This window comes from Crocuta crocuta, unplaced genomic scaffold, assembly GCF_008692635.1.
Source record: "Crocuta crocuta isolate KB4526 unplaced genomic scaffold, BGI_CrCroc_1.0 scaffold222, whole genome shotgun sequence".
NCBI classification, from domain to species: domain Eukaryota; kingdom Metazoa; phylum Chordata; class Mammalia; order Carnivora; family Hyaenidae; genus Crocuta; species Crocuta crocuta.
The window spans coordinates 2,192,821-2,205,280 of record NW_027528806.1 but is presented as its reverse complement, the minus strand read 5'-3'; the positions used below and the strand labels follow the sequence as shown (position 1 = coordinate 2,205,280).

At 42.1% G+C, this 12,460-nt stretch overlaps 1 protein-coding gene across 2 annotated transcripts in view; it reads left to right on the top strand.

Moving 5' to 3' along the window:
- PDZD2 (PDZ domain containing 2) overlaps positions 1-12,460 on the top strand; it is a 232,776-nt gene that overhangs the window by 183,682 nt on the left and 36,634 nt on the right. For both annotated transcript variants that reach the window (XM_077755838.1, XM_077755839.1), the window contains exons 7-9: positions 5,492-5,637; positions 8,615-8,734; positions 9,816-9,930. In XM_077755838.1, coding sequence (XP_077611964.1) covers positions 5,492-5,637; positions 8,615-8,734; positions 9,816-9,930 — 381 coding nt within the window. The remainder of the gene's footprint in view (positions 1-5,491; positions 5,638-8,614; positions 8,735-9,815; positions 9,931-12,460) is intronic.

The window sequence follows — 12,460 nt, the reverse complement described above, 5'->3', positions numbered from 1 at the left end:
TGAAAAAAAAAAAAAAAAAAACACCTAAAGGGGCACCTGGGTGGCTCAGTCGGTTAAGTGTCCCACTCTTGATTGCAGCTCAGGTCATGATCTCACAGTTTGTGGGTTCAAGCCCCACATCGGGCTCTACGCTAACAGTGCAGAGGCTGCTTGGGATTCTCTCTCACTCCCTCTCTGTCTCTCCCTTGCCCATTCACACGCACGGCCACGCACTCTTTCTCAAAATAAATAAACTTTTAAAAAATTATTTAAAAAAACCAAGAATTATATTTTGTAGCTGCATTGATATAAAGATTCAAGCTGGATCCATGATTATCTCTTCATTACTATTACACTGATAGTTAAAACTTTTTTGTGGGTCCTCAACACTGTGTCTGCTGGCCTGATGGAGAAGCCAGCCCTGGCTGCCCACCCATGAAAGACATCTCATATGACCTTGGGCTGGTTTCTTAAAGCCCCCGAACTTCTACTCTCTCACCTGAAAAAAGGAGATAATACTCCTGACTTTGAAAGGTTGAGCAGATTAGAAAGCAAGCAAAGCACAAAAGTAGCCAAAGCGTGGTGTGCGAACGTCCCTTCCTGCAACACAGAGCAGTGGCGAGGGTGGTGTCTGTGCCTGCCAGCCAGGAGCACCCCCTTCCCCACCACTGCCTGGCCCTCTACTGAGTCACTCTCAGGTAGAGTGACCAGTGTAGGACCACAGAATACATCCATTTGTCTTTAAAAACCTGAATAACAAAGTGAATTAGTTTGTGTTTGTAACTCATAATCATCAGGCAGTGTGACATGGATTTGTGACAAAACAGGCTGATAAGTCGGAGGACAGATGTGGTGCATGCTCCCCATGCAGAGAGAGCAACCAGCACCCCTGAAGCCCCGAGAAACAATGGAGAGAAATGATTTACCTGCTGTGTGCTGAGCATCTGGGAGTCTCAGGGCAGAGCAGAGATCTCTAAGTCAGCTGTCGTAGCAGAGTTAATCAACACCTTATAAACAGTTCTCAGGAGGGCCAATCAGCTTTGGGGAAATATCAGGGACCTTTGAAAACCGTACAGTCACATTCCTCATTTTATGGATGAGACCAGAGAAGTTAAGGGAATCCCAAAGGTCACTCGGTGCCAGCAAAAAGATCTGCCTTCCAGACAGTTCTCCCCACCCTTGGCTTCCTGAGACTCTGGACGAGAATCTCCTCCCCAGTCTGGGGCTTTCTAGATACAGATGTGGGGAGGGATGTAGCTGGGAACCTTTCAAATCATAAATCTCTAACACTGTTTACACTATTAATTTAGAACAAGCAGTACTGTCAGCTGACTAGTAAATCTAGGCTGGCTACTGTTTGCCACAAATGGATGTCACCCTCCCTTCCTGTGCTTCCCGGACATCTGGGGCCATAATAAGGAACTATGTATAACATGCATGAAGTCAGGTACAACCGTGTTCAGTTCCCAGCTCTGCCGTCACTGGCTTTGTGACCTGAGACAAATGACTGGCCTTCTCTGAGTCTCCCTTCGGGTGTAAAATGGGGATTCTAATGTACTTTTATTCTAGGAATAAGTGTACTGTCTCAGTTGAAGGATGGAGAGAATGAATGTGGCATGGCCACTCCCGAACACGGTAGCAATAGCCCACGTGATAGCTGCCACTGTTGTCACCACTGCCGTCTTTAGCATCACGTTTGTCATCGTTGTCCTCTCCTTCCCTCTCACCTGGGAAAGATGGTTGAGGAGGGTCAGACACGAACATTCTCGAGAACTTGTAGGCCGTGATAAGGCACACGCAAGAGATCCGAAGATGGAAGTGTCGCTGGGTGGTGGCACTTAGAAGCGGCATCCAGAGAACACAAGATAAAAGAGGGCCAGGACCTTGGCAAGATTTGACAGAACCGAAGAGGAAGAAAGCAGCGGTATAGACTAGGGAGAAAAATGCACGAGAAATGTGGAGGGGCAGTGGGGGCAGATTGGTCAGAGAAGTTTCTGGCAACTGTTTTTCCTCCTCCGCAATCTGAAAGATCCAGTAACCCAACAAGAACAATGATTGAAACCAGCAGAGCTTGTCAGAGAGGTTAGGGGTACGGAGCCCCTCAGGGTGGGAGACGATGGTGCCAGCGAAGTGAGGTAAAATGTCAAGCGATATTTATGGGCTCCCCAGTTTTGGAAGGGATGCGGGAGGAGGATGAATCTGCTCCTTTGAGAGTCAACAGGCTACGTCAACGAATCCATGTCGCAGGGCAGTGGGAGATAAGGCAGGAAAAGAAATTTGAGATCTATGAAAGAAGCTTACGCGTCTTCATTCAGTGCTGTGAAATATGGTTCAGTCTAAAGACATTTGAATACAGGAGATTTTAATGTGATCAACTGCTAATTTGCCTGTCCTGTAAACTTGAATATTTATTTCTTATTTTCTAAAAGTGAGTCACTCTGGTATTCACGTATCAGAATGTTATCTGCAGACACTACCGTATGCGGTCTCTCGTCTGTTGAGGCAAGTGCCTTCCTGTCGACTCAGAAGGCACTTTCTTCTAATAAATCCTTTTCAGATGAGTAAGCTTGCCAAGATGGATTAATCTGGCCATGAATTAGTAAGTCATGAATTATTAAGGAGATTCTGTAAAGAAGTTCCAGCCATTTCCACTAAGCTTTTTGCCTCGCCTGGCTCCAAAATGACTAAAGCCATTTTATGGAACATTTTTCCTAATATTCTAACCTGGATTTCCTTACTTCATACTTCCTTTTTCGCCAGCAGGGTTCCCTTTTCATTTTGGTATTTTTGATTTATCCATGTTAATACCTTAGGTTTGTGATCTTTTTAAATGGAAATTTCTCTTTGATTGCAAAGGAGTTTCAGGTGTTTGAAAACCTGTATCACAAAGTTAATATGTAGCTTTTGAAAAACCAAGCTTTTAGTGATGTTCGTGTTAATATAACTGTATCTGCGCTCTTCCAACTTTTCATAAAAACTCAATATATCATTTTTAAAAGGGTGCAGAATCATCTTGTTTTATTCCATGAAAAACTTTCTGAGAAGTGTTTAGAAATTGAATTTTAGGTCATCAAATGAAACATTACATAGTCTAGGAGAACTTAATGTTACAAAGAACCTGTATGTGTATATAGCTATACACACACATATTTATGTATGTGTGTATATATAATGTATAGTGTAAACACTATGTGATTACAGCTATAGTCAATGTAATTAAGCCATCTTTTAAGATTAAAGTTCTTTTCATTTTTTTTATTTTTTATTTTTTTTAAAATGTTTTATTTATTTCTGAGAGAGACAGCATGAGCAGGGGAGGGTCAGAGAGAGAGGGAGACACAGAATCGGAAGCAGGCTCCAGGCTCTGAGCTGTCAGCACAGAGCCCGACGCGGGGCTTGAACCGACAAACCGTGAGATCATGACCTGAGCCAAAGTTGGACACTTAACCGACTGAGCCACCCAGGCGCCCCTAAAGTTCCTTTTATTTTTAAAAAATATATAATATAAACTAGGTATTGATAAAGCTGTCTTTAAAAATGACTGTAAAAATTTCTTGGGGCACCTGGGTGCCTCAGTCAGTTAAGCATTAGACTCTCGGTTTTGGCTCAGGTCATGATCTCACCGTTTGTGGGTTCAAACCCCATGTTGGGCTCTGCACTGGTGCGTGGAGACTGCTTTGGATTCTCTCTCCCTCTCTCTCTGTCCCTCCCCCGCCTATGTTCACTCATTCTCTTTCAAAATAAATAAACACTTAAAATTTTTTCTTAAGACACAAAAGTTCTAAGCATAAAGAGAAAAATCAATATATTTATTATACAATATTAAAATTATGAATTTTTGCTCATCATAAAATACCATTAAAAGTGAGGCAAGCAAGTCACAAACATGGAGATTTACAAAACAGATGCCATGAAGGACTCATATCCAAAATATGTTAACAATAAAAAATAAAAACTTCTATAAATCAACAACAAAAAGACAGAAACCCAATAAAGAAATAAACAAAGGACTTGAACAGGCACTTTACAACTTTATTTAAAAAGGAAAAAAAAACAGCCCACTCTACAGATTTACAAAAGTAAAACAGCCAATAGATATTTAAAGGAGCTCAGTCTCCTTGGTCGTTGGTAAAATGTAAATTAAAAACCACAATGAGAGGCACCTGCCTGGCTCCATCACTGGAATGTGTGACTCTTGATCCTAGGGTTGTGGGCTCAAGCCCCACATCAGGTGTGGAGATTACTTGAAAATAAAATCTATTAAAAAACCTCAAAATGAAATGTCATTATGTATCCACCAGAGTGGCTAAAATTAAACCGGCACTGCCAAGTGTGACAAGGATGTAGGGAAACTTGGACTCACACACACACGTGTTACAACATTGGTAAAGGTGAATGTATACCAGTAGCCCAGCAATGATGCTCCTAGGTCTGCACCCCACAGATAGGACTTTTTTATAAGAATGTTCTGTAACAGTATATTCTAGATCATGGGTCAGCAAACCACCATCCACAGCTACATTTGTATGGACCACAAGCTATAAATGCTTTCTGCATCTTCAGGGGGTTGTAAAAAGAAAAAAAAATGTTTAAAGAATATGCAGCAGAGAACACTCGTGGCCCATAGAGCCTAAAACATGTACTATCTGGCCTTACCAACAAAAAGAAAAGAAAAAAACCTCATTGACTCTTGTTCTAGATCTAAAACTGGAAATAAACCAAATGTTTATCAACAACAGAATGCATAGGCAAATTGTGGTGTGTTTATACAATGAAATAGTGTACGGAAATGGGATGCACAGACTATTAGCAACAACCCATGTTTCACAAACAGATGCTAAGAATAAGGAGCCAGATATAAAAAACCATTTATTATACGTGTTCATTTATAAACTTTGAAAATAGGCAAAAGTAATCTATGATATTAGAAGTCAGGATAATGGTTATCCTGGGTGAAGGGTAGTTATTGGTGCAAAAGCGGCTTTTGGGTTCTGATAGTATTCTATTCCTTGGTCTGGGTGTTGGTTTTTGCAACATTTACTTTGTGAAATTTCATGGAACCATACACTTACATGATTTGTGCATATTTCTGTAATTTGTTACTCCTTAATAAAAAGTTTATTTAAAAAGTCATTATGTGAAGAAAAAAAAAAAAGCATCTGCCCCAGGGATGAAACTATACCAACCACTGCGTAATGTTCCTCCGTCACCAGAAAACCACCTACTGATGGAATTCTCATGATCATTTATTGCCATGTCAACCCTAGCTACATCTTACTTGGATGAAACATATACATTTTCCCATATCCAGTCTGGTCCCTTCAAAAACTGGCACATTCTTCATAATATGGCATTAATGGCCTCAACCTACACCCAGCTTAGGCAGAGCTTATTGGTAGAAGGCAATGAGCTAGGTCTTATGCAAACCATGAAGTGTGGATGCAAATGCAACAAGTTATTAAGACTCTTTAAATCTCATATCAAAATATGTTTTCCCCACTGTTTTCTCAAGGGGGTATACACCGTCTAGAGTCTGTTGAAGAATATAACGAGCTGATGGTGCGAAATGGGGACCTGCGGGCCAGAATGTTGGAGGTCTCCCGAGATGGCCGAAAGCACTCTCTTCCCCAGCTACTGGATTCTACTGGAACATCACAGGTAGGACAGTCCTATGAAAACTTTTGTTTTCTCATACACAGTTGCCCAGTTAGGGACGTAAGAGCATGTTTCCACCCCTGGGTCTCAAATCTTTACTCTTTGAAAGACCAACAGGAGCAGCTGTGTTGTGAAGAACTTCCATCTGTGTGGGCAGGGAGGGGTATTTGGGACTCAAGATGTAGCACAGAGAGCGGGGTCTATCCATGGAGGTTAGAAGGAAGTCAGCCTAGTATTTGAAAACAGTAGAGAAAAATAATCCCTTGTTGGATCTCGACATCTTGATCCCCTTCCTACTGTGTGTTTTGGAACTGAGAGCTGCTTTCAACTGCCAGGAGACAGTGGCGCCTCACGGTCTGTGGTCAACCACCATTGCTTGTTTAGTGGGCGCGTCAGGTGTCAGCATAACCACCATGTGGGTAGGTGGGTGGGTGTTGGTTCGTATGAGAGAGGGAGGGAATGCATGTGCATGCCTATACTGTGTTTGGGATTTTACCTGTTACACAGTAATGACTCAGACAGGCAAGGTCAGAGGGGCTGCAGATAGGGGTAAGTAGGTGGTAATGTTAATTTTCCAGGGCCTGCCTCATCAGAGCCCCATAATTCTTCACAGAGGCTCTTCCTCAATTACATCATCCTCAACCCAGTCAAAAGTGGGAAGACAGCTCCTAACCAAGTTGAAAGCAGGCTGAGTCCCTGGGAACCTTGTGGAGTGTTCTTTGAGGTCCTGGCATCATCAGTCAGAGAGCTCAAAAGAAGCCATTGGCATCTTGCCTACAGTGGAGCAGAGATGGAGGTGGAGGGTAGCAGCAACAAGATCCATAAGTTCATGTAGACTTATAGATGGTAGAGTTGGCAAGGACCTGCATCTGGTCATCTGGGTTGGGTCTTTACTTTTGGTGTATCATCACCATTTTACAGACAAGCCAATGAATCTCAAAGAGATGAAATATTCTGCTCAAAGTGATATGGCAGAATCATTACAGAGAAGGTTTTACCTAGCCAGGAAAACAGTAAGTGCCCATATTCTATAGGCAGTTGCTGATCAGGTTATTTTGTGTGGAATCTACCCAAAGACAACTTGAGTTGGGACATGGAGGAAAAGCAGAGCAAAAAACTTGCATGGGTCCTGGTTAAAACTCCTCCAAACCCTTGGCTAGAGACAAGCCTGTGGCCTGCTCAGATGGTCCAACTGGACCGGCAGAGTCGGGGTGGATCAGAAAGTTGTAGGAGAGCCACATTGCGGGCTGTTTTAATTTAGTGTGGAAAATGAGAGAGGGCTTCCAGCCATCATAGCCAAGGATGTCTAGCACTGGGGTGGTGATTTCTTAACTGACCTGCTGAGAAGCCTGACAATATTTATTATTTATAGCCCAGAAATACCTATTTCTAACCCGGCTTCCAGAAAGCACAGGACAGTGAAGATTTCAGAGGAAAGACCTTTTTCCCTTTTCAAACTATCCTTTTTTTCTTCTCTTTTCTGGCCTTTTCTTTTTGTCCCAGGATTCATCCTTCTTTTCCCTGTACTCTCCGCCCCGCCCCCCCCAAACAAAGCATTGTCTAGAGTAGAGCTACCCAATACAGCTTTCTGCAATGATAGAAATGTTTTATGTCTGTACTGTTCAGTATGGGAGCCACGTGTGTCTACTGAGCACATGAAAAGTGGCGAGTGAGACTGAGATGTGTATTTTTAATTTTAATCTCCATTTAAATATAGACCGTGACAGGTGACTAGTGGCTGCCATATTGGACAGCAGACGTCTAGAGAGTGCAATGGGGCCCCTGAAACACATCAGGGGAGCAATGAAGCACCCAGACCTCTAGTTCCCATGCGCTCCCAGAAGGGGGATGGAAGGAGGTTCTGTTGGAGAGGGGTGGTCAGAGAGTGTTCCCTTCTAAGTTCACGCATGAACCTCCATATGTGAGGGTTGAACACCCATAGGCTATGCCTGCCTATCTCCATGATGGTTTCAGTAAAAGGGTAGTAACCTTGCCAAGCCAACATTTTTTAAATGAATCAGAGTCTGGGAAGCCAACATAGCTGGCAGATATTTTGTAAAACTGCAAAAATATAATTGTTTGAAGCTGCCAGGAATACAGAAATATCATTAGCAGACATCTCATTTCTACCTTTGACTGTAGAATATACTAATTAAGGATAGAAACAATTTTCTCATGTCTCTTTCCTCATATTAAGCACAAAATGGGTTTTTTTCCCTTTTTTGCTTATGCTGGAATATCTGTCTCATTTAAGAAATTTATTATTCTAAGAAGAATAAAAAGGAGCTAGACTGTAGAAGTGCTTTAGCAGTAGATTTTCTTTATCTCTCGTTTATGTTATAAATAGTGTACCCTGCTTACACACGTGTACATGTGGGTGATGGGCAGGAAAGGGACTGAGATTGGAGGTTCTGCGTGCCATAAAGGCGGAACGGGTGGCGTCTGGGAAAGTATTTTATTTTCCAAACGTGAGGGATTAGAACTGGAGCTGCCACATTTGTCAGCGGCGTGTTTTATACGGAATAAAAGTTGTCAGGGTTTGCGGTTTGGGTGTTACAAGAAAGAAGGGCTTGCTAAGGTTTTGGTTGAGTGAATGAAGCTTAAAATGGCAAGATACTCTCTAACCATGATTGTGAACTTGGGATGGGGGTAGAGGGTGGCTTCCAGGGAGGACCTGACCACAGGAGGGCCCCCCTACATCTCTGAGGCCTTTTGGCTTCTGGTTCCTCACTCCATGCCAGGAAGCAAGAAGGCTGGGATCTGTGGGGTGCAGTCACAGAGCAGCGCTGAGTGCCGGCGGCCTCCGATGTTGTTTATAACAAACTTCCTTTAAGCCACTGGGCCAGAGCTGGAGCAGGGAGAGATGTCTGTGTCACCCAGAGGACAACTGGGGTTTTCAAAACCTGAATATATTTTTATGCCAGAGGCCACAGAGGGATAAATGAGAGTGTCCCTGACCTTGCCATGTGCTGACTTTCAGGAATACCACATTGTAAAGAAGTCCACCCGCTCCCTAAGCACCACTCAGGTAGAATCTCCATGGAGACTCATTCGGCCATCGGTCATCTCTATCATTGGCTTATACAAAGAAAAGGGCAAGGTGAGCTCCTTTCTGCACAGTTTTGTCTTCCGGGTGAATGTTAGTATGTGTTTCTTTTTTTTGTTTGTTTGTTTGTTTGTTTATTTTGAGAGGGAGAGAAAGAGAGTGTGTGTGCAGGGGAAGGGCAGAGAGAGAGTCCCAAGCAGGCTCCGTGCTGTCGGCACGGAGCCCAATGCAGAGCTCAGTTTCACAAACCGTGAGATCATGACCTGAGCTGAAATAAAGAGTCGGACACTTAATCAACTGAGCCACCCAGGTGCCCCTGTTAGCATGTATTTCTTAAATGGTGAATTTTGTTATTGTTGTTTTTACATGAAATAAAAAGTAAAAGGTAAAAAGAGGAACTAAGTGGCCTGTACATGGATTTGAGTGGATTCCCTGGCCGTCTTTCCTGTGGGGTGCTGGGTGAGATGATCACGCCCTTTTGTCCTTAGGATATAAGGAGTCACTGGCACCTGGGAGCTAGGGCACCGTCGAGGGTGGAGTGAGTGCTCCAACGTGTACTACTATTGAAAGAAAAGCCACCCCTGTAGCTTCAGGGGGTATATTCCTACTTATCCTTTTGAATGAATTCATAGCATTGCCAGTATCATAAAGATAATAATACAAATAACTCGATACTATACAAATATCAAAATATCCATTTTGATATTATACAACATGGAAATATTGAAACAAAAGAATAAAATAAGTATGGCCCCTAAATTGTGTGAAATTACTCTCTTGAGCTATTAATCACTCCATGTGAAATTGCCATTTTTGAAGATGAAAGGTTGTTAAATACTGGCAATTTCAAATGTTTCAATGTAAAAACTTTCTCCCTTTAACATGATGCAAACCTAGTGCACTGCAAATAGATCTGAGGAAGGAAATGGAGAAGGGAACACAAATTTATAGCTGGTTATCTTAACTCTGAGCATAGTTGGGAAGGAGACTTCAGTTAAATACTACAATGGGAAGAATGCCCTCAGTTAAATACTGCAGTGGAAGGGTTGCCTTCAGTAAAATACTGAAGCAAAAACAGATGCCCTCAGTCAAATACTGCAATGACAACCTGGACCCCCTTCTGCTTGGGGTGTAGGGCCTTGGCTTTAGCATTGCTGGAGGTCGAGACTGCATTCGAGGACAGATGGGGATTTTTGTCAAGACTATTTTCCCAAATGGATCAGCTGCAGAGGATGGAAGACTTAAAGAAGGTAGGAGAAAGTCTCTTGGTGGTTCTCAGTGGTGGTGAGTTCTGATTCCATCAGAATCTGCCCCCTTGCCAGATGTGAAGCCAGTGGCACAGCCACCAAAGCCATGGGTTTGGGGGGCGAGCAGACCGGAGCTGAATTCAACACTTACCTACATCATGGTCTTGGACAATGGATGTAACCTGAGCTTCACTTTTCTCAGTTTATAAACTTGGAATATTAATACCTATCTTAAAGGGTTGTTGTGAAGATTGAGAGGATATGATAGAACATGACTTGATAGTCTTATTTGGGTCTTTAAATGTCTATCTTGTCCCCTTGGATCTTGATCATCTTCCTTGCCTTGAAAGTTCCTGAGAGCTTGCAGGGCTCTTGCCTCAGGCCTGGAGTACATGTAGATCTTTCATTTTCTCCGTAGGACCTGCCATTGCGCCATGCATAAACGTGTTAGAGGAGTGCTTTCTTTTCTCCCTGCTTTATTGACATGTAATTGATATATAACATGTCAGTTTCAGGTGTACAACCTGATTATTTGATACACATATGTATTGCAAAATGATTATTAGCACATCAAGTTAGCTAACATCCCCATCACGTCACTGAATGCCCACAGTGGTGGGAGGTGGGAACATTGAAGTCTTACCCTCTTAGAAATTTTCAACTGAACAGCAGAGGATTGCTGGCCATAGTCTCCGGGCTGTGCAGTGATCCCCAGAACCTATTCATGAGTCCTGACTTTTCTTCCTCCCTTATTAACATACTTCCTTCACGAAATGATGACATTGCACAATTTGTAGTTACCTTCAAAAATGTATAACTGGTTGGTGCAGTTGACCCAAATTATAAATACTATTGTGTTCTGCAGCTTATTTTTTTTTTTTTAAACTGGTAAGAGTCCGTTGGAGTCTCCTTTTTCAAGCAGAGCTAGTCTAGGAACCCATATGCTAATGATAAGACGTGACCAGGCTTATTTTGATGGCAGAATATTTATTTCTCTCTTTTAGAGGAAGGATTAACTCCCAGGTGGTATTTGTATCTAGTTTCAGAACAATGTAAAGTTCTAACAGAGCATTTTTATAATGGATGTGCCATGCGTTCATTTGATTGAAATTTGCCCTGCAGTCCTGGTAGAATGGAGACAAATGGAAGGAAAATCAATAGTTAATAAAGGTTAACAGCACTTGATTCTCCTAAATACTGTTTTTTCATATGTGTTCATTTACAATAAAGGTAAGTCATTGGAATGGATTTTCAGTGTGTTGGATGACCTTTTTAAAAATCTTGTATAAAGATTTTTAAGAGCATAAGCAATCATTTTAATGGTCCTATCCTTTTCCCGTATGGAAGCAAACCAAAAACCTTACCTAGTTAGGTGATTATTTTTAAACAGATTATTTCACTTATTTTACAATTTCTGTAACTGCATTAAAGAAAAGCACGTAACAAGTGCATGGGGTACTGCTACATTTTCAGCCTCATCTACAGGATTCCTTTAACGGAATGCACAGCGTGTCCCGGGATTAGCTGTCTGGGAGAGGTGCAAAGATGTGTTCTGAGGCTGCTGTGCTTTGTTATAAGTAAAGGACGTCCTTCCTTTGTCCTGCACTGCTGTGTGAAGTTCATCTGTTCTTCTTCCAGGGGCCCCTTCATAGTGTTTTAGATGAACTGCTATTCCAGAAAACAGACCATGTTACAAGAATATAAACCAAAACAAACTGATGAGTCAACAGGATGTCCACGTTCTCTTATAATCCCAGCAGACACTATCAACAGCTGGAAAAATGACCTGACCATATTTTCTTGGGGTTGAAGATGAGTCCAGGATGGCTTGAGAGAGAGAGAGAGAGAGAATGAGAATGAATGAGAGAGCAGTTTGGCATTAGCCCACAATAATCTCTTAGATAGAAGCATGTAGTAATTAACAGCTTAGTGACTGAGAACTTGAAACAGCACCAGTAACACCAGGCTTCCATACCATTTGTGGAGGGAGGACTGCCATTTTTAAATAATATCTCGAAAATTTTTTGTCTGTTATTAAAGCCATTTTCCATGCACCATGATGATTCTCCAGGCTTGAAAACCTTGTTTTTCTACAAATACAGAAGTGGCTTCCTCACGTGTTGTACATGTTCATGCTATACTGCCAGTAGGTCTAGGTTCTTTAAACAAACACTCCGAGGAAAGACTTGGGACTCGTTATTGCATTTTGATCTCTAAACTTAGAACACCTGTTGTCAAACTTGGCAATGGCTAAAGAATAAGAACTTAATACTTCCCCTCGTTGTTTTTCATTAAAGATGGAGATGCAGAATTACTGCAAGAGAATATGTATTGTTATTCATTGTCCCATTTTGTGAAATTCCTGGGAAAGCAGGTTGGAACAATAAAGGTCATTTTATAGAATTGTAAACCAGGACGCCATTGTAAATCAGGACGCCATCATAAATCAGTGCCGCATGGCATCCTCTTTTAGTAGTGACCACGCAGTTAGATTCTCATCCATCAAAGCTTGATGTTAATGTCATTCTCCTAT